Below are 22312 nucleotides of genomic sequence, written 5' to 3'. Positions count from 1 at the left end.
GCGCCTCAGGTCATAATCGCGAGGCGTCACGGGAGTGGTAGTTCCAATGTGCACTCTCAGGGACCCTCAGGTCACAATCGCTAGGCATGACGGGAGTTGTAGTTTCTGGGTCGCGCCTGGTGGGCAGGGCAGACGCCTGAGAGCCGAAGAGCGAGAGTCGCGCGCGCCACGATGGCCCGGGCCCGGGTGTCGCTCTGGGCCATCTGCATGCTGCGCGTGGCGCTGGCCACTGTGTACTTCCAGGAGGAGTTTCTAGATGGAGGTGAAGGCGATGGCCGTGGTGGCTGGTGTTCTGGTCCACCATCCGTGCTCATCATCCCTAGCATTTGGCAGCGCTAACCCTCCTGTCTCCCCACAGAGCGCTGGAGGAACCGCTGGGTGCAGTCCACCAATGACTCCCAGTTCGGCCACTTCAGAGTCTCGTCGGGGAAGTTCTATGGGCATAAAGAGAAAGACAAAGGTTAGTGTAGAGTGTGGAGCAAATAGAGTGGCGTTAGAAAGCCGCACGGCATCCTGGCGGCGCACCCACCGCTTAAGTCACAGCTTTGAGTCACATGCAGGCTCTGCCCTACCTTGTACAGGTTTCCATTAAAATTGGTGGGGTTATTTTGGTTTTAGTTGAGACAGTCTCAACTCCCTAACTCCCAGCAGTTCTTCTGGGTCAGCCTCTCAAGTACTGGTTACTTATGTAGCCTATGTATGATTGGGGGAGGCTGTGTACCCTGAGCGTTGGAGTGCAACCAAGTGTTCAGGAGTCTTCTTGAGTACTGGAATGATAACTGGACCAGCAAGAACGACTGACTGTTTTAGTACGTTTTCAGTAGTTGTGCAAAATCGTCTCACTTCATGAAAATTAGAACAAGGCTGTGGCACACATGTGTGAGGAGTTCAAGTTCAAGACCAGCCTGGCTATGTATAGTGAGCTCTGGGCCAGCCTAAGATATAGTCAGATCTTGTCACAAAACAGAGGCAATTAAAATGAAAAATGGAGCCAGCAAGATGAGTCAGCAAGTAAAGGATTTATAGCCAATCTTAATGACCTGAGTTTGATCCCCAGGACCCACAGGGTAGAAGGAGGGAATCTATACCTACAAGTTGTCCTTTGACCACTACACATGCTCCCACACCACAAAATAAATAAGTAGATGTAATTTTTATTTTATTTTATTTTTATGAGATATAGTCTTTGTAGCCCTGACTGCCCTGGAACTCAGTCAGATCCGCCTGCCTTGCTTCTGCCTCTCTAGTGCAGGTATTAAAGGCATGCAGCCCCATACCTGGCTAATGAATGTAAACTTTAACCGGGCAATGGTCATGCACACCTTTAATTCCAGCACTCGGGAAGCAGAGACGGGAGATCTCTGTGAATTTGAAGGCAACTTGGTCTACAGACCAAGTTCCAGGACAGCCAAGGCTGCACAGAGAAACCCTGTCTCAAATAAATAAATAAATAAAATTAGAGAGATACTGGCAGGAGGATTAAAGGTCAAAGTCATTCTTAGCTACATAGCAAGTCAAGGACAACCTGGGCTAAATGAGAGCTTGTCTGGAGAAAAAAAAAAAAGATGTTTTATCTGAGACAGGTTCTCTCTAGGAAGCCCAGACTGGCCTGGTACTGCAGATTCTTCCACTATGCTAGGAAGTTTCATTTTGGTTTCTTGAGGCAGGGTTTCTCTGTGTAACAGCCTTAGCTGTCTTAGAACTCGCTCTGTAGACCAGGTTGACCTCGAATCTTAGAGATCCACCAGCCTTCGGAGTGCTGGGGTTAAAGGCTTGAGCCACCACCCCAAGGCTGGGAAAGTTTTTATTGAAACATCTGCACCACAGATGAAATGCAGACAGAGCAGCTCATTTACATATCCCTTGGATGCTACAAAGTAGCTGAAGAATTGAAACAGAGATCTGGTGACCCACTAGGTCTAAAACGTACCCTATCCAGAGTGGGGGTGGGGCTCAGTCTTGCCTAGCCTGCCCAGAGCCTCTGCACTACAGAAACAGTGTGGTGAGAGCAGGAGGAAGGCAGCTGGGGTGGGGGTGGGGGTGAAGGGCGGGAGGTGTGTGGGGCGGGGGAGGGGGCGAGAAAGGTCAGAACTTCCAACTAAGAAGCCAGCAGTTGGTGCTTGGGAGGCAAAGGCAGGCAGATCTCTGCCTTCGAGACCAGCCTGGTCTACAGTGTGAGTTCCAGGACAGCTAGGGCTACATAGTGAGACCCTGTCTCAGAGGGAGAAAAAAAGAAGTATCAATAATAATATAAAATAATTTTAAAAGCAGTAACAGTTCCCCACCCCAAGCTTTATGACTGAAGTGGGTAAAACAAGCCAACTATGGCATGAATGAGCCAGAGGATGTGGCTGTTGTCTGCCCACTGATTTTTCTGTCCCACAAAACCCTGTTTTATAAGAACAACAGATAAGGCCTGGTGCCTGGGGCTCTGGAAATCTGGAGTCCCTGCATGGTCTCCGAGGACCATGACCTATCAGTCACAGATGGAAAGATGGTAACAGGAGAGAATATGGCACCTAGACACAGAAGTGGGGAATTGTGTGACCCTTGGGATTGTCTGGCTGTGGGGGTAGGAGTGGGGTAGGGCTCTGAATCCCGTGTGGGAATGGGGAGCTAGCTTGGAGTTGAGGCTTAGATGTGTGGATCAACACCAAATTTGGACCACTGAGGTAAAGTAAAGGAACTTGATACCAAGACTAACTCCCTGCATGATTGAAGGAGAAACCTGATTCGCACAAGTTGGAGTCTGACCCTCACATGTGTGCTATGGCGCATGCTCTCTCCCCTCACCCTCACACACATACAAAATAAATTAAAAATTAAAAGAGCCAGGTGTAGTGGCATGCAGGAGACAGGCACAAGCAGATGTCTGTGAGTTCAAGGACAGCCAGGTCTATATAGAAAGACTGTCTCAAAACGAAAGGAAGGAAGGAAGGAAGGAAAGAAGGAAGGAAGGAAGGAAGGAAGGAAGGAAGGAAGGAAGGAAGGAAGGAAGGAGCAAAAAACAAAATACTAAGTTCATTTTGGGGAACTTGGGGTTTGGTTGATTGCTTGCTTGATTTACTGGTTTTGGGTTCTGCTGTTTATTTTGAGATGGGGGTCTCACTATGTAGCCCTGACTAGCCTGGTCTTGCTGTGTAGACCAGTCTGGCTTCAAACTCATGGATATGGGCCTGTCTCTACTTCCCCAGTTCTGGGGTTTAAGACACAAGCCACTTCAACCAGCCACAATAATTTTTTATTTTAATATTTTAAATTATTTCTGTGTAGAGTGTTTTTCTTGCTTGCACGTTTGTGCACCAACTGTGTGGCCCCTGCAGAAGTTGGAGGAGAGCATTGGATCCCCTGGAACAAGAGTTACACCCTGTTGGGAACCATCATGTGGGTGCGGGAACCAAACCTAGGTCTTCTACCAGAGCAATCCGTGCTCCTAACTCCTGAGCCATCTCTCCTGCCCCTGATTCCTGCTCCTAACTCCTGAGCCATCTCTCCTGCCCCAATTTTATTTTTGGTTTATTTGAGATAGGGTCTCAATATGTATCCCTGACTGGCCAGGAGTTCACCATCCGTCTGCCTCAGCCCCTAGCCCTCAGCATGCTAGGATATGACACCATACCTGTTCAGCTAAACTGCCTTCAGGTAGCAAGGGAAAACAAATGCATCAGAACTGGACATTATGCCTCACACCTGTCATAGAACCCTGACAGTACAGGCAGGAGGATGAGGAGTCCAAGGCTATTCTGCTGTGCTGGCTGCTTTTTTGTCAACTTGACACAAACTTGGGTCGTCTGAGATGATGGACCCGTAATTGAAAAGTGTGTCAGTAGCGTTGGCCTGTAGAGGAACCTGTGAGGGATTTCCTTAGTGACTGTTGTGGGAAGACCCAACTCAGTGTGGACAGTGGCACCCCTTCTGGTCCTGGGGAATATAAGAATGTAGGCTGAGAAAGCCCCTAGGAGAAAGCCAGTAGGCAGCCTTACTCCATGGTTCCGCTTCACCTCCTACCTCCAGGATCCTGTCCCAACCTCCCATCATGGTGGACTATGACCTGTAAGCTGAAGTAAACCATTTCCTCCTCAGATTGCTTTTGGTCATGGTGCTTATCACAGCACAGAAACTGACTAAGATACTTGGCTAAATGGGGAGTTTTAGGCCAGCCTGAGCTACTTGAGACCTGTCTCCAAAAAAAGTAGTGCTTTGTTTTCTTCAGTAGCTCTACAGCCTTCATTGTAGATTCTTTTGCGTTTTTTGGTTTTTCGAGACAGGGTTTTTCTGTAGCTTTGGAACCTGGCTTGAAACTCGTTCTGTAGACCAGGCTGGCCTCCAGCCCACAGAGATCCACCTGTCTCTGCCTCCTGAGTGCTGGGATTAAAGGCCTGTGCTACTACCACCTGGCTCTATATTCTTGCCTCATCAAAATTAGGGTAGCAAATTAAGCTTTTTGATATTATATCTAAGGTGTGTGGTATAGGCATGTGTGTGCACTGAAGAGATCAGAGTGTCCTGTCACTCTCCACCTTATTCCCTTAAGACAGGGTCTCTCACTGAACCTGGAGTTTGGATGGTGGCCAGTGAGCCCCAACCATCTTTCTGTCTCTAGGCACACACACACACACACACACACACACACACACACACACACACACTAGCAATGAAGTTACAGGCATGTGTTACCACACCTAGCTTTTTCAAGGGAGCACTGGAGATTGAAACTCGGGTCCTTCTTCTGCCACCTCAGTGAGGACTCTCACAATCTCAACTGTCTCTCCAGCCTCTGCTTTTTGTTTGTTTGTTTGTTTGTTTGTTTGTTTTTCTAGACAGGATTTCGCTGTAGTTTTGGAGCCTGTCCTGGAACTAGCTCTTGTAGACCAGGCTGGCCTCGCACTGACAGCAAACTGCCTGCCTCTGCCTCCCAAGTGCTGGGATTAAAGGCATGCGCCACCACCGCCGGCTCAGCCTCTGCTTTTTAAGTGTGTGTGTGTGTGTGTGTGTGTACTTGCCAAGACACACATATAGAGATCAAAGGACAATGTGTGAGAGTCGGTTCTCCCCTTGCCATGTGGGTCCTAAGGACCCCACTCAGACTTCGCAGCAAGCACCCTGATCTGCTGAGCCATCTTATTAACCTGCTGTGTTGATTTTGAGGTGGTTTTGTGTATCCGAGGCTGGCCTCGAATGCCTGGCCCTTCTGTCTCCTCCCAGTTACTTGGATATACCACTCCCATTCTATATGGTGCTGGGGATGGAGCCCCAGGTCTCTGGCCCAGTAGCTGAGCTTCCAGCTGAGCCACACCCTGGCTTAGGAATTTTATAACATAAAGTCTAACAGCGGTGGAATTGAGGATGTGATCCAGAGGGAGAGCCAGTGCTGAGGATGTGCCAGGTCCTGTGTTCTCAGCACTTGGGAGGCAGAGGCAGGGGATCTCTGAGTTCAAAGCCACCCTGGTCTACAAATCGAGTTCCAGGACAGCCAGAGTTACATAGTGAGATCCTGTATTTTTGTAAATTGTGTGTGTGTGTGTGTGTGTGTGTGTGTGTGTGTGTGTGTGATGTGTGTGTACCAGGCACGTGTGATAGTATAGAGGGGCAGAAGTGCCTTGACATGTATGTGGAAATCAGAAGACAGCTTTTGGGAGTTGGCCTTCTTTCTATGACATGGGTCCTCAAGTGTCTAACTCCGGCCATCAGGCTCGGTCGCAAACACCCTCACCCACTGGGCCCTCTCACTGGCCCCAGCATAGGATGCATCTTAAGTCCACAGGTGTCTGGGTGTGTGAAGTGCAGGTCTTGACAGCAGAGAGCTTGTTACGGTATACTTCGGCACAAGGCTGTAGGTGGACGCTTCCTGTCCTGACTGTGTTGGTTTTAGGAGGGTCACGCAAAGATGGGGACAGACCACCAAAGTCTAATAAACCAGAAGCAATCTTTATTCCAAAAACCAGATTCCAGAAAAACCAGAAGCAAACTTAAAAATAAAAAAAAAAAGAATAAAAAAAAAAACAACACTGCGGGGTACAGAAGCTTATCAGCTAGCTGAGACCACAGCCAGAGATGCTGTTTGTTAGGCTGTGGCAAAAGGCTGGTTTCTGATCTCATCTTTTTATAATTGGGCCACCAAGCATTAGGTCTGAACAAAAGAGTTTTTATGATCTTTCCCAGGTCAGTCAACATAGACCCTAAGGAGGGGAGTGGGTTCTAACATCCATGGGTAACTAGGCAGCTATCAAGAAATATGTTTCAGAGGAGATTACAGCAAAAGTCACTAATTGCAAGAAAACAGATGTCTTTAGCAATTAGTTAGAAAAAGGGACTGCTAGTAATATCAGAAGGTTAGCAAATTAGAATTAATTGGTTCTTAGGCTGGGAACTTAGAAGACAGCAGAAAGTTCTTCACACTATCTCAAGGTGAAACTCAGATACAGACTGCCATACTTTATAACCTTCATTATCAGAGCTCATTGGCTAAACCAGGTGTTTGCACCGTGTCCTCTGTCTCTCCTGGTTCCTCCAGGCAGTGTATACTGAAGCCCCATGCCTCCCCCTTGATGGTGCCAGTTTCCCATAACAGAGACAGTGCCTAACCCAGAGGTCACGTTTCTCTGTCCCCTAGACGTTAGCTCAGTTCATATCCGTCGTTTATTAAGGATGGCCAGGACACTAGTCTCAGTTTGCAGAGAGAAGCTCTGGCCTTGTAAATAGAATAGCCAGTTATAAAATGAAATTACCTAGGCTGATGGAGGCTTCTTAAGTGTCTAAGAAAATAGCTTACTGTGAATGACTGATCCTTGATCTGCTGAGAAAGCTGCTGACAGTCTGTTCTCATTCTCCTAGACTTAAAACTTTATATTTCTTTATTACTACAGTATTATTTCTGAAATATACATTTTATTTTCTTATTCTTGGACCCTTCAACTTCCCGGTCCCAAATAACCACTCAGAGGCTTAATATTACTTATAAATGTTCAGCTGGTAGCTCAGACTTGTTACTAGCTAACTCTTACATTTACATCAACCTATTTCTAGTGAAATCTATGCATTGCCACATGGCTCATGGCTTTACCTGTCCTCTAGCATGTCTGCTGGGTGGCTGGCTGGCATCTCTCTGACTCTGCCCTCCTTCTTCCCATCATTCTCAGTTTGGTTTTCTCACCTAACTTTCTGCCCAGCTACTGGCCTGTCAGCTTTTTATTAACCAATGAGAGTAACACATATTCATGGTGTAGAAAAGCACACTACGGCTGCTTTGTGCACGGTGGGAAATGCAAACAGGACCTCTGTTAATTGGGGGGTCACTGGTGACATGAATTTATGGTCCCTACAAGTTGCTGACTCAATCATGCTCGCTTTCTGTTGGAAGGCCTGCAGACAACTCAGAACAGCCGCTTCTATGCCATCTCTGCGAGCTTCAAGCCGTTCAGCAACAAAGGGAAGACCCTGGTAATCCAGTACACAGTGAAGCATGAGCAGAAGATGGACTGTGGTGGTGGCTACATCAAGGTATTTCCCTCCGACCTGGATCAGAAGAATATGAACGGAAAGTCTCAGTACTACATCATGTTTGGTGAGTTCAGCAGGGAGGGCAAGCGTTTCCAACTTCACACGGAGGCTCTGCCGACAGGACTGATGTAGTAGTATTGAGCCTATCTGCCCCAAGGTTTGTCAGCACTGCACACCAATGCAGGCTGAGTGTTCTCGGGACTAAGAATCAAAGAGCCGCAGGGCGGTGATGGCACATGCCTTTAATCCCAGCATTCAGGAGGCAGCGTCAGGTGGATCTCTGTGAGTTTGAGGTCAGTATGGTCTACAGAGCGAATGCCAGGACAGATTCCAAAGCTACATACAGAAATCCAAAAAATCAAAAAGCCAAAGGACTCTGAATCTGAACCTGTTTTTTTTTTCGAGGTTTTTTAAAATTCATTTAATTTACATGCATGTGTGTGCAACATGTCCATTGATGACTGCAGAGGTCAGAAGAGGTCGTCAGTTTTCCTGGAGCTGGAGTTACAGGCAGTTGTGAGCTATCATATGGGTGCTGGGAACAGAATCTGGGTCCTCTGCAAGAGCAGCCAGCACTCTCTACAGCCGAGCCATTCCTGCAGCTCCAGTAACTTGAGGGAGTCAGTTCTTTTTTTCTCCATTTGAGTTCTGGGAATTGAATTCAGACTTTCAGGCTTGATAGCAAGTGTCTGCCTACTGGGTCATCTCACTCACTGGTCCTCAACGTGACTGTGTTACAAGGTGTGAGCAGAAAGCATACATTTAAAGAGTGAGATGCTAGCCGGGCCGTGGGGAACACTTAATCCCAGCACTCGGGAGGCAGAGGCAGGCAGATCTCTGTGAGTTCGAGGACAGCCTGGTCTACACAGTGAGTTCCAGGACAGGCTCTAAACTACAGAGAAACCGTGTTTGGAAAAACCAAAAACCAAAACCAAATCAAACCAAACCAACCCCAACAAACAAAAACAAAACAAAAGCAAAAAAAGAGAAAGAGAGTGAGATGTTAATGGTGGTCATAAACACACCTCCCCATGGTAAATCCTGCCTCCCTAGCACCTGGGAGGGAGGCAGAGAAATTGAAAGCAGGATGCCTGACTGGTTAAATAACAAGACCTGGCCTTCAGAGATTCAAAACAGTGATAAAGTCTGGGGTTTCAGTGGGGACATGGGACAGGTAAAGTCAACATACCTTCCCCAAAGTGATAAACTCTGGGGAAGAGTATCAAGTCCAGACTGTCAGATAAGGGAGATGGACTTTCTGGCCCCTTCTCAGAGTGTGGTAAAGCTTGAAAGAGTTCAAGTGTGGGCTGGGGCTGGGCTCAGTTGCTAGCATGCCACCTGCTTAGGATGCAGAAAGCCCCGGGTTTTCTCCATCCCTGGCACCTCAGAAAGCAGGCATCATCCTAGTTCTTGGGAGGTAGAGGTAGGAGGATCAGGAGTTTAAACTCATCTTTAGCTACAGAGTTTATGGCCAGCCTGGGCTACAATGACACCCTGTCTCAAACCCCTCTAAAAATGTAGAAAATAAAATAAATATTGGGGAGATAGCTCAGGGGGTAACTCTGTTTAAGTTTAAATCCCCAAAACATGGGGTTGGAAAGATGGTTCAGTGGTTAGGAGCACTGATTGCTCTTCCAGAGGTCCTGAGTTCAATTCCCATCAATCACATGGCGGCTCACAATCATTCATAGTGGGATCTGATGCTCTCTTCTGGCATAAAGATGAACATGCAGATAGAGCACACACACACACACACACACACACACATACACACGAAATAAATAAGTAATCTTAAAGAAGAAAAAAAAATCCCCAAAACACACATAAAAAGCCAGGCATGACTGTGTGTGTCTACAGTCCCAATACTGGGAGGTAGAGAGTGGTAGACCCCTAAGAACGCCTCAGGCTGGCCATCTGGCTGGAAGGACCAGCTTCCGGCTCAGTCAGGGTCCTGTCTCAAGGGTGTAAGATGGCAACTCATAGAGAAAACCTCAAGTCTTCCTTCTGCCCTCAGCATGTGCACACAAGCAGAGCATTCTACACGTTCATGTGTGTTGGCAGAGGTTTTTGTCCCGCCGGGTCCCTCAATAAACACACAGAAATATATTATTTGCAATACTGTTTGACCAATAGCTTAAGCATATTGCTAGCTAGTTCTTACATCAAAAATTAACCCGTTTCCGTTATTTTATATTTTACCCTGAGGCGTGGTCTTCTTTCTCCTCTGGCAGATCCATGGTGTCTCTTTGACTCTGCCTTCTTTCTCCCAGTTTAGTCAAGTTGTCTCCATCACCACCCCCAGCTCTACTCTACCCTATCACAGACCAAGAAAGATTCTTTATTCATTAACCAATAAAAGCAACACATATACAGAAGGACTTCCCACACCACATGTGTATGCACCACACATGCAAGCATGCACACACATGAACATACACACCTTGTGCTAAAATGTTATAAATTCTTTGGACTGCATTGTAGCCCAAATGATGAGCGCTTGATTGGCTAGTGTGAGGCCTCTGGAACCCACTCTCACCACTGTAAAAAAGCAAAAAGACAAAACAGCACAAAATGCCTTAGCTCTTATTGTGCTTTTTGTTTTGTTTTGTTTTTTGAAACAGGGTTTCTCTATGTAGCTTTGGAGCCTGTCCTGGAAGTAGCTCTTGTAGGCCAGGCTGGTCTTGAAGTCACAGAGATCTGCCTGCCTCTGCCTCCCAAGTGCTGGGATTAAAGACATGCACCACCCCCACCTGGCTTCTTTTTGTGCGTTTTAAAATTGTATTTTATTTTCTTGTAATTTTTTATTTGAATTAAATTCAAACATTAAAGTGTTTCTTATTTTAAAGGACATGTATATTTGGGGAGTGGAGAGGCAGCTCAGTGGTTAAGAATGCTTTCTGCTCTAGTGGAGGACCTCAGTTCAGTTCTCACACCAGAGATGGGCGGTTCATAATCACCTGTAACTCCAGATCCAGGGGATCTGACTCCTCGTTTGGCCACCACAGGTACTGGCATGCACATGTACACAGATACACAGACACACACACAGTCACACAAAATAATCCTTTATAATTTATTTATGCGAGGCATGCATGTGCCATAGTGCACATGCGGAGTCAGAGGACACAGTGCAGGAGTGGGCTACCTCCCTCTCAGCCTGGGGCAAGCAACATTGTCTTCTGAGCCTTCTCTCCAGCTCGCTGTTTTGCTCTGAGTCAGGAGCTGTATGTACCACCCAGGCTGGAATCAGTGGTCTTCCTGCCTCGGGCCTCCCAGCACTGTGAGCTCAGGGGTGGACACTGCCCAGTTGGGCCTTGTTTTCTTTCTTTAAAAATTTTAAAATGATTTCTTTTCATTTTATGTGCATTGGCGTTTTGTCTGCATGTGTGTCTGCGTGTGGGTGTCAGATCTTGGAATTACGGACAGTGGTGAGCTGCCTTGTGGCTGCTGGGAATCGAACCTGGGTTCTGCAGAAGAGCAGTCAGTGGTCTTAACTCCAGCCCCCGGGGCCTTGTTTTCTTGTGTGTGCTGAGTCACAGTGGGGTTGAAGGTGTCTTTGGCAGGAGGGAGCCAGGCATCAGACCTCTGCTTCAGTGTCTTCTGGTGAAGTCAGAGTGCCCCCGGACAAATGTGTCTGCTCTCTGTGTTGGAGGAGGATGCTTAACTGAGTGTTTCTGTGTGCTGATGCAATCTGGAAGAAAATTGAGAGCACCTAATTTTTTTTTTTTTAGGACCTGATATTTGTGGATTTGATATCAAGAAAGTTCATGTTATCTTATATTTCAAAAATCAGTATCATTCGAACAAGAAGCCGATCAGATGCAAGGTGAGCACACTAATGTCACAGTGAGTGAGCGGCTCTCTCCATCAGCCCTTGTTCTCCTTCCCTCCCTTGCCCTCCTTTCCTTCCTTTATTCCTTTTTTCTCTCCTTCCCTTATTTCTTTTAAGCTTGTCATTTGTAATTGTGTGTGTATGTATGTGTGTGTACACACGTACTTGCACATGCAAATATTTGTTTTTGTTTTTTCGAGATCTGGTTTCTCTGTAGCTTTGGAGCCTGTCCTGAACTAACTCTTGTAGACCAGGCTGGCATCGAACTCGCAGAGATCCGCATGCTTCTGAATCCCGAGTGCTGGGATTAAAGTCGTGTGCCACCACTGCCTGGCTCCTCACTCAGATTTTAAGACAAATAAAAGAGCTAGGCAGGGGCTGGAGAAATGGCTCAGTGGTTAAGAGCACTGACTGCTCTTCCAGAGGATGTGGGTTCAATTCCCAGCACCCACATGGCAGCTCACAACTGTCTAAAGATCCAGTTGCAGGGGATCTGACACCTTCACACCAATGCACATAAGATAAAGTTAAATAAAACATAAAAAAAATATTAAAAAAAAAGAAAAAAAAGAGCTAGGCATTGTGGCATGGGCCTTTAATTTCAGAACTAGGAATGCAGAGGCAGGAGGGTTTCTCTGAGTTTGAGGGCAGCCTGGTCTACACAGTGAGTTGCAGACCAATCAGGACTACATAGAGAAACCCTATTTCAAAAAGGAGAGGTGGGGGAAGAGCAAAGGAGCCAGACTCGCTTTGGGTGTGCTTATCACACAGTCTGGGACTGCGTGTGTAAATGACTATAAAGCAATGGACAGAAACGCCATCCCCTGCCCTGGAACATTTTAGCAAAAGATAAGGAAAGGCCACTTTAAAGGGTTTGTCCCAGACGATGCCTCCCCGGCTGGATGGCTAATAAATCCTTCCCACCACCCCTAGGCATTTTACTCCTTCTGAGGGGAGTGGGAAATACCGTTTCTCTTCTGTCTAGTCCCTGCTGAACAGGGGCACCTCTACCTCTTTAGTTAGAATAAAACTCTCCTGATCAGTCCTAGAATCAACAGAGGCAGGTGACACTGGCTGGGGCTTGAGGGCTCAGGGTGACACTGGAACTTGAGGACTTTGTGGGTTTGTTTCCATTTTGAGATCAGGTCTCACATAGCCCAGGGTGGTCTTAAACTTCCTGTGTATCCAAAGATGACCTTGAACTCCTGACCGTCCTGCTTGGCTTACTGGAGTGAGCTACCACACCAGCGTATTGGTTTGGTTTTAAAGTCCTACACTAGCATACGGCAGGATGGGACAGTGCTGTTGGGAAAGGCTACCTAACCAGCTAGATCAGTGACTGAGTACAGAGAGATGCTACCTCAGTATGGAAGGTGGAGAGCCGTCGAGGAAGATGTGTGACCTCAGTGCCCGGTCTCAACATGCAGGCACATACACATACAAATGTCTCTGCACACATATGCATTGTACACATACACACAGAGAAAAGAAATGTACAGGGGCTAAAGAGATGGCTGCTCGTGCTCACAGCTCCCACACAGAGGCTCACAACCATCTGCAACTCGAATTCCAGGGAACCAACCATTTTCTGGCCTCGGCAGGCTGTGTTTATTGTTGGGGGGTGGGGTTCATTATGCAACCCTGATTAGCTTGGTCTTAAATTCACAGAGATCTATCTGCCTCCCAAAAGCTGGGCATTAATGGTATGCATCACCACATCTAGAAAAATAACAGCTTTTAATCATTTTGAAGGCTACTTTCTGCATGCTTTTAAAAACATTCTTGTAGCTGGGTGGTGGTGGTGGTGGTGCACGCCTTTAATCCCAGCACTCAGGAGGCACAGGCAGTGGATCTCTGAGTTCGAGGCCAGCCTGGCCTACAAGAGCTAGTTCCAGGACAGGCTCCAAAGCTACAGAGAAACCCTGTCTCAAACAAAACAAAACAAAACCCAAAAAACAAACAAACAAAAAACCATTTTTGTGTTCTGTCCACTCAAAAGCAGAGAAAATCTTCCAAGAATATGAGGGCCTGAGGCCGCTTTTAGCGTGGTGAGCAGAGTCCTCCAGCCACGTGTCACAGAATAGTTTCCACCAGCCCGAATATTATGGATTTTCTCCCATAACCTGCTGCCAGAGGACCTTCCCATGCCTGCTTCCTCATATCAGCAAGGAGCTAGAACAGTGAAGAGCTCTATTAAAAACTGAAGACTAGGGAAAGAAAGATGGCTCAGGGGTTAAGAGTGCAGAGGACCTGAGTTCAGATCCCAGCACACATGTCAGGTGGCTCACAACTGCCTTACTCCACCATGTGCCATCCAATGCCCCCTTCTAGCTTCCACAGGCATCTGTATGCATAAGTGCACGCGTGTGCGTGCGCGCGCGCGCACACACACACACACACTCACAGAAGCATGCACACACTAGAACTAGCTAGTTCTAGCTAGTCCTAGAACTATTTCTGTAGACCAGGCTGACCTTGAACTCAGATCTGCCTGCCTCTGCCTCCTGAGTGTGGGGATTAAAGGTGCACTCTACACACACACACACACACACACACACACACACACAACACAAAAACAATCTAAGAACAAGGGTTTGTCAAGATGGTTCAGTGGGAAAAACCACCAAACCTGACAACCTGAGGTTGAACCCTGAACCCCACATGGAAGGAGAGACTCGACTTCCAAAAGTTCTAGTCTGCTCTGACCTCCATACTCTAAGGATGCACATGTGTATACACAGATACACATGGATACAAATATAATATATATTATCATTATATTATAAACATATCTTATATGTATTCTATATTGAGAGGACTAGGTTTCTAGCCCAGATTCTGATGCTGAAAAGTTCCAGAACCGTCCTCACATGACCTCTGACTCCCAGTGCCCTGTCAGGAGTCTGGGTTTACAGCAGAGATTCTGTCAACTTTCTAACTATGAAAATCTGGAGATAGGGCAGTGAGATGGTTCAGTGGGTCAGAGGTCTTGCTGCCAAATCTGAAGCCTGAGTTCAATTCCTGGGCCTTACATGGTAGAAGAGGAAAATCCAAGTCCTCTGAACAGATAAAAAGAAATCTGGAGAAATGTGGGAGGGGCCTAGAAAGACAAGTTGAAAATGTCATTGTATTTTTTTTTTTAACTCAGATAAAAAGATGACTTTGGCTGGGCACTGTGGCCTTTAGTCCCAGCACTCTGGAGGCAGAGACAGGTGGATCTCTGAGTTCAAGGCCACCATGGTTTACAGAGGGAGTCCCAGGACAACCAGGGCTATGCAGAGAAACCCTATCTCGAAACTGCAGCAACAGCAAAAAGGTTGACTTTGGCATTTTATGGTGCTGAAATGTAAAATTATAAACCTGTGAGCTCCAGCATAAACAACCAAAACCAATTTGTAATCTCAGCACTCAAGTTGAGGTAGGAGGATCACCATGGGTTCCAGGCCAGCCTGGGCTATAGAGTGAAACCCTATCTCAAAAGACATCAAAGAACTCAGTGAGAGGCAGGGTGTGGTGACTGGCACCTGGCTGAAGCAGGAGGGCAGCTGTCGGTTGGAGTATATGGAGTGAGCCACTGTCTCAAAAAGGACAAAGGTGGGCTCGGGAAGGTGCTCAGGAAGGAGCTGCTTGTTGAAGAAGCCCAGGGACTTGAGTTTGAGCCCCAACCTGTAAACCCAGTGCTGATGTCTGGGTCGTAAGGAGGCAGCCGTCAGTCTAGCCACGTTGTTGAGCTCCAGACACCCTGTGTCTGAAAATAAGGAGGGCAACAATAGTAGGAGGAACCTGACCCAACCTCTGATCCCCACACAAATGAGCACAAAACAAAACAGATGTTTGCTACATAGTTGAAAATAACACCGGACTCCTAATCCCCCTGCCTCTATTTCCCAAGTGCTGGCCTTAGAGCTGTGAGCCATAACTAGCGTGTTGATTTGGGCTTTAAGGCAGGGTCTTGCACTGTAGCTCAGGCTAGCCAGAGACTTGTGGTCTTCCTGTCTCAGCCTCCCAAATGCTAGGGGCAGAGGCCTGTGCCACCCCCAACACACCCAGCTCTGTTTTATCTGCACTGCCCTCTGAGTGTGTGTGTTGTGTGTGTATGTGTTGTGTGTGTGTGTTGTGTGTGTGTGTTGTATGTGTGTGTTGTGTGTGTATGTGTTGTGTGTGTGTGTTGTGTGTGTGTTGTGTGTGTATGTGTTGTGTGTGTATTGTGTGTGTGTGTTGTGTGTGTGTGTTGTGTGTGTGTGTAGGTCAGAGGACAGCTTGTGGGAGTCATTTCTCTCCTTCCACCAATGTGGGTCCTGCGGGTTGCATTCAGGTCACCAGGTTTGGTGGCAAGTGCCTTCCCCCACTGAGCCATCTGCCACCCCTCCTTCCTGTTCTAAAGTACACATCTGGACACACAATAAAAGTGCTCCTTACTGTGGCTTCTGTGCAGGTTGATGGCTTCACCCACCTCTACACCCTGATTTTAAGGCCAGATCTTTCTTACGAGGTGAAAGTTGACGGCCAGTCCATTGAGTCCGGCAGCATTGAGTATGACTGGAACCTGACATCGCTGAAGAAAGCAGAAACTCCATCAGCAGAGTCTAGGGACTGGGACCAGGTGGACGGTGGCAGAGCCCAGGTAGGTGGGCCGTAGCCTGGGCATGCGGTGGAGTCCCTTGGGGACTCCCTGCACTGCATCCCTGCCCACACAGACCTCTCTCCCTGAGGACTGGGCACACACTCAAGGGACTGCAGAAACAATTTTAATGGGGTGTTTGTTTTTCACAGAGACTCACTGTGTAGCCCTGGCTGACCAGGAGTTTACTATGTAGACCAGGTTGGCCTCAAACTCACAGAAGTCTACCTGCCTCTTCCTCACAGGCCTGGCCATTGTGGGGCCTGGCCATTACTCACACAGATATTAGGTCTGATGCAGGGACAGGCTCTCACAGGGAATAATAATAGCCCAAGATAGTTTGCTTCTGGCCTGTAGCTTTCTGGTGCTCCATTGTCATGAGGTTTCCTATGCAGTTTCTCCCCCTCATTCCCTGTTCCCACCTTAAAATTAGCTGAAGAGAGCGAAACCTATCACATCCACCACACAAACCAACAGACAAACAAAAGCCAGACAGGGCACACATGTCACTTGGTGGGATTGGCAGTCCTACAGCCTTGGTGTCTTCATTAGGGTGACTATCACTGTGATGAAACTCCATGGCCAAAGCAACTTGGGGAGGAAAGGGTTCCATCAGTGAAGGAAGTCAGGACAGGAACTCACACAGGACAGGAACCTGGAGGCAGGGACTGATGCAGAGGCCGTGGAGGATGCTGCTTATGGGCTTGCTCCTCATGGTTTGCTCAACCTGCTTTTTTTTTCTGTTTGTTTTTGAGACAGGGTTTCTCTAAGTACCTCTAGAACTCATTCTGTAGACCAGGTTGGCCCCAAATTCACAGAGATCTGACTCTGCCTCCTGAGCTCTGAGACTAAAGGAATGTGTCACTACTTCCTGACTCAGCCTGCTTTCTTAGAGAACCCAGGGCCACCAGCCCAGGGATGGCATCATCCACAATGGGCTGAGCTTTCCCCATCAACCACTAATTAAGATGGCCAGAGAGATGGGTCAGTGGTTAGTTAAGAGCACTGACTGCTCTTAACTATAAGGAAAAAAACTTATAAGGAGAAAAGAAAAAAGAAAACTGCCTACAACCCAGTCTTATGGAGGAATGTCCTTCCTTCCTTCCTCCCTCCCTCCTTCCACTCTCTTCCTTCCTTCCTCTTTCCTCCTTCCTTCCCTCCCTCCTCCTTCCTTCCTTCCTTCCTTCCTTCCTTGGTGTGGGAGAATTGTCTGTATTCTGTCAATCATGTTTTAAATAAACGCTAATTGGTCTGGGCAGGACTGGGATGAATGGGTTTCTTAAAAAAAAAAGAAAGAAAGAAAAAAAGAAACCCAGAGGGGAAAGTGGTGCGGGAGAATTGTCTGTATTCTGTCAATTATGTTTTAAATAAACACTGATTGGGCCAGATCACCAAAGAAGCAAGATGTGACCTGCCCCACTGAAAGAGGTACCGAGCCATGTGGCTAACATAGATAAGAATAATGAGTTAATATAAGCTACAAGAGCTAATAAAAAACCTGAGCTAATGGTCCAATCAGTTTATAAGTTATGGAGACCTCTGTGTGATTTTCTTTGAGGCTAAACAGCTGTGGGAACTGGGCAGGACATAAACCCCAATAAGCAAGACCTAATGCTACCCTCCCTCCCTTCTTTCCTTCCTTCCTTCCTTCCTTCCTTCCTTCCTTCCTTCCTTCCTTCCTTCTTTCCTCCCCTCCCCCATCTCTCTCTCTCCCTCTCTCTCTCTTTTATTTTGGTTTTTGGAGAAAGGAATTCTCTTTAGAGCCATGGCTTTCCTAGAACTCACTCTGTAGACCAGGCTGGCCCTGAAACTCAGAGGTCCGCTTGGCTCTGCATCCCAAGTTCTGGGATCAATGGTTCAATGGTGTGCACCACAAGCCTATGGAGGCAATTACTTTTTTCTTTTCAGGTTATAAACTGATTGGCCCATTAGTTCAGCTTCTTATTAACTCATATAACTTATATTAGCCCATTATTCTTGTCTATGCTAGCCACATGGCTCGGTACCTTTTTTCAGCGAGGCAGTCACATCTTGCTTCTTCTGTGGCAGGCTCACCTGAAGGCTTCCTCCTCTCGGATGACCCCAGCTCTGTTAAGTTGACATAAAACTACCCACCACACTTGGAGACCACTCTAGTGAACAGGAGAGGATATTGTGACAGGAGTTAGAGACCTGGCCTGCTAATCTGTTTCTAGTTTTTTCAAGCCTATATTCTGGTGCCCACCATCTTCTGTAGGCCATCTGAGCTCTGTCCCAGCTCCACTGAGCATGTTGGCTCCTTAGGTACCCCTGCCATCTACGCTAAAGAATTTTCTGGGGATGGCTCAGCAAGAAAAATGCTTGCTGCTAAGCAATGAGGACCTGAATCTGAACCCTGGATGTTGTTGGTTCGCAGCTGCTCAGCCCCGAAATAACCACACAGAACGTGTACTAATTAAACCACTGCTTGGCCCATTGGCTCTAGCTTCTTATTGGCTAACTCTTACATATTAATTTAACACATTTCTATTAATCTGTGTATCGCCACGAGGCTGTGGCTTACCAGGTAAAGTTCCAGTGTCTGTCTCTGGCGGGGCTACATGGCTTCTCCCTATTCCACCTTTCTTTCTCCCAGCATTCTGTTTAGTTTTCCTCACCTAGATAAGTTCTGCCCTGCTATAGGTCCAAAGCAGTTTCCATTACTTACTGGGTAAAGTTCCAGTGTCTGTCTCCAGCAGGGTTACATGGCTTCTCCCTACTCCACCTTTCTTTCTCCCAGCATTCTGTTTAGTTTTCCCTGCCTAAATTCTGCCCTACTATAGGTCCAAAGCAGTTTCTTTATTCATTAGTGGTAATCACAGCATCCAGAGGGTACTCCCACATCACCTGAAACCCACGTGGTGGAAGAGAACTGACCCCAGCGAGTTGTCTTCTGACCACCACACGCACACATATGCATAACAAATGTAATACAAACGTGTGCCTCTGGCGTCATGCTTTCCTTTCTATATTTGAAGGACTGGGAAAAGCATTTTCTGGATGCAGGTGCCAGCAAGCCAAGCGATTGGAACAGTGAACTGGATGGGGACTGGCTGCAAAAGCCACCGTACCAGGTGTGTGGCTTCTTCCTGCAGTGACTCTGGACCCTTGTAGTGGTCCTTGCCTCTGTCCCGACCTGTGCTGTTAGAAAAGAATATTCTCGGTGTCACAGGAAGTAAAAGTAACCTGGCAAGACAATTTCCTTTTGTAAAAATGACACATCATGACCCAAGCTTGCTAGCAAGCACATGGGCGGGAAGTTTGTTTAGTTTTTTTTCTAACACAGGTAGTGACTGTGACTCAAGGGAACCTGATCGTACAGTCTTTTGAGGTTGGCTACTTTTGAAAGAGTTTATGCAAAGGAAATGAAAGGAAGGGGGATTGGATAGCTGCAGGCTGTCAAGTTCCAAGAATGAGAGGCATAGTGCTTTTAATTTAAAAAAAAATGTTATTAACCAGGTCAGGGAAGCTAAAAGATTTGCTTGGATTTTTTTTTTAAGTAGGGGAAATGAAAAGACTTGCATTCCTTTTATAAGTTGCAGAAAGATTCATGGAATATTGGTCCTTGGTGAACTAGCCACCTTGGATAGGAAAAAAACAAACAAACAAACCATTTCTGGTGCCTGTGATCCAAGCCTGGCAAGCATCTACCTTTCCAGGATGGCCTGAAACCTGAGGGCATCGATAAAGATGTGTGGCTCCACCGGCAGATGAAGCCTTCCCACTACCTGACGCAGTATGACCTCTCAGAGTTCGAGAACATCGGTGCCATTGGTCTGGAGCTGTGGCAGGTGACTTGGCTTTAAGTTTGCTTTGCTATAATAGCTCTGGGCTGAACCTTGCTGTGTAACCCAGGTTGACCTTGAAATCATTATCTTTTTGCCTTGGCTCCCGAGTGTTGGGATGCTAGGTATATGCCACATGGCCTGCTGATTTAATAACTTGAACTTTAACATAACCCGCTTAGTACACAACTGTTGTTTTTCCGTGTGTGTGTGTGTGTGTGTGTGTGTTAAACACACATGGGCAGAAGCCAGAAGAAGATGTCTAGTATCTAACTATGTCACTCTGTCTTACTCCTTTGAGAGAGGGTACCTGGAGCAAGTCTGGCATCCAGTGAGCCCCAGCATCCCCTGCCTCTGCTCTTCCTGCCCCCCAAATACTGGGAGTCATAGGCACCTGTACAACCATGTCTGGTTTTCCATGTGGGTGCTGGAGATTTGAACTCAGGTCTTGAATGCTTTCTCAGTGAGCATTCTCACCTATTGAGCTATTTCTTCAGCCCTTGATGTATTATTTTTTATAGCTGTGTGTGAATTGTATTTGTGCACATGCGTGCAAGTGTCCTTGGAGGCCAGAAGAGGGTGTCTGATCCCATGGAGCTGGAGTTCCAAGCTGTCGTGAGACACCTGGTTGGATCCTATGAACTGGATTTCAGGCTGCTGCTGGAGTGGCAAGCACTCTTAGCTTCCAGCCCTCTCTCGAGCCCCAGCCTATAGTTACTTTTCATTGAACACTTTTGTTATCATTGGTAGTTGCATGTGGTCTTGAAGACATAGCATGTGCCTGACGTCTCTACCCCTTAGAAGCCACTTCCTTTGGAGCTGACTGTCACTCCTGTCAGCTGTGGGATATGCACTAGCGGTGATGCCTGGGCTTCTGTCCCAGCTAGCCCCCAGTTGATGCCCACTAGCCACACTTAGGTGCTAGCAATGTAATCCAGGTCCTCCTGCATTGTAAGTGTGTGCTCCACCTTTGGGTCACCCCGAGCCCCACCTGGATTATGCTTTGCTATCATAGAAATGGGTTTAGCTGATCATGGGTGCGTACTGAACTAAGCACCCCTGCTCATGAGAAAGGTTGTGCATCGCCTCCACTAATGAGGACCCATTTCCATCCATAGGTGAGATCTGGAACCATCTTTGATAACTTCCTGATCACAGATGATGAAGAGTATGCAGAGCGGTTTGGCAAGGCCACCTGGGGGGAGACCAAGGTAGGCACAAAACACCCAGCTCACTTTTTTTTTTTTTGTTTGAGACAAAGATCCACTCCGTATACCACGCTGACCTCGAACTTACCCTCCTCTGCCTCCCAAGTGCTGGGACTAAAGGTGTGCACCATCAAGCCTGGCTTTCTTTCTTATCTGTAATTACATCTGTGCACATGAGTGCAGTGTCCACAGAGGCCATCAGATGGCGTTAGATCAGTCCTGAGCTGCCTTGTGTGGGTGCCAAGCACTGCCCTCCGGTCCTCCGGAAGAGCAGTATGTCTGAGCCACTCCTGCGGCCCTTGTTTTCTGGAGAGGGAGGCGTCTTGGTAGGGCTTTGCCTGCAGTGGAATTCACCATGTCACTCATAGGAATCTACTCTTCTGTCTGCTTCGCAAGTGCTGGGATGACGGACGTGTGACAGCACTGTGACGGTAGTCTCACAGTCCTCCAGACTGGTCTTCACCTTGCTGTCAGGGGTGACCCTGGACTTCTGATCCCTGTGCCTGTGTGCAGGTGCACCATCACGCCCAGTTTTTCCCATGCTGGCTATTGAGTCCAGTGCTGGGCAAGCATCATTAACTGAGGCGTAAGCACTCTACCAGCTGAACTCACATGCTCTTCTGTGTGAGCCCCAGCTCAGGCCTCTCCTACTGTTGTCCCTCCAGGGTCCAGAAAAGGAAATGGATGCCATACAGGCCAAGGAAGAAGTGAAAAAAGCCCGCGAGGAGGATGAGGAGGAGCTGCTGATGGGGAAGTTCCGCAGGCACGACAACCATTTCAGTAGATACCACAGGCAAGGCGAGCTGTAGTCGTCCCCACTCTGGATGCAGAGGACTGGCCCAGCCTCCACACTAATACACTCTGAATGTAACACGTCTGTATGGTCATTTGTCCTGTTCCTGAAAAACAATTCCATGTGTGTGCTGGGGTTCCCTAATCTTTCCCAGTGCATAGATCAGGAGGTTTCCCTCGGCTGCCTGTGGGGCACACACCTTTAATCTCGGGACTTTGGGGCAGAGATCTCTGCGAGTTTCAGGCTGGCCTGGTTTATATATCACATTCCAGGGCAGCCCTAGTCACACAGTGCGACAATGTCTTTAAAAAGTTTCTTCTACAAAGAACAGACCACTGGAAGCCCGAGACCTGTAAGAATCTGGCCATAAATGATATACTTTTTTTTTTGAACCTCTTAAATATTTTCATGAAATAAAACATGGTAAAATGATTTTTTAAAAATTATTTATTATGTATAAAATGTTCTGCCTGCATGTATACCTGTAGGCCAGTAGAGGGCGCCAGATCTTATTACACATCATTATGAGCTACCAGGTGGTTGCTGGGAATTGAA

At 47.3% G+C, this 22312-nt stretch overlaps 1 protein-coding gene across 1 annotated transcript; it reads left to right on the top strand.

Moving 5' to 3' along the window:
* Positions 1-104: 104 nt before the first annotated feature.
* On the top strand, positions 105-21835 carry Calr3 (calreticulin 3). Its single transcript, XM_048442815.3, has 9 exons — positions 105-262; positions 359-460; positions 7361-7564; positions 11232-11326; positions 15768-15956; positions 18950-19045; positions 19631-19762; positions 20875-20967; positions 21630-21835. The coding sequence occupies exons 1-9, from the start codon at positions 172-174 to the stop codon at positions 21771-21773; spliced, it is 1146 nt and encodes a 381-aa protein (XP_048298772.1). The 5' UTR covers positions 105-171; the 3' UTR covers positions 21774-21835.
* Positions 21836-22312: the final 477 nt, after the last annotated feature.

Source organism: Myodes glareolus, chromosome 23 (genome assembly GCF_982192425.1).
Source record: "Myodes glareolus chromosome 23, mMyoGla1.1, whole genome shotgun sequence".
Classification (NCBI taxonomy): domain Eukaryota; kingdom Metazoa; phylum Chordata; class Mammalia; order Rodentia; family Cricetidae; genus Myodes; species Myodes glareolus.
The sequence above is the reverse complement of the archived record's forward strand: the minus strand, read 5'-3'. Positions and strand labels throughout refer to the sequence as shown.

Coding starts and splice junctions, on each gene's coding strand:
- Calr3 (XM_048442815.3), top strand. CDS start 172: ATGGCCCGGGCCCGGGTGTCGCTCTGGGCCATCTGCATGCTGCGCGTG. Junction 461..7,360: donor GCATAAAGAGAAAGACAAAG/GTTAGTGTAGAG, acceptor TTCTGTTGGAAG/GCCTGCAGACAACTCAGAAC. Junction 7,565..11,231: donor TCAGTACTACATCATGTTTG/GTGAGTTCAGCA, acceptor TTTTTTTTTTAG/GACCTGATATTTGTGGATTT.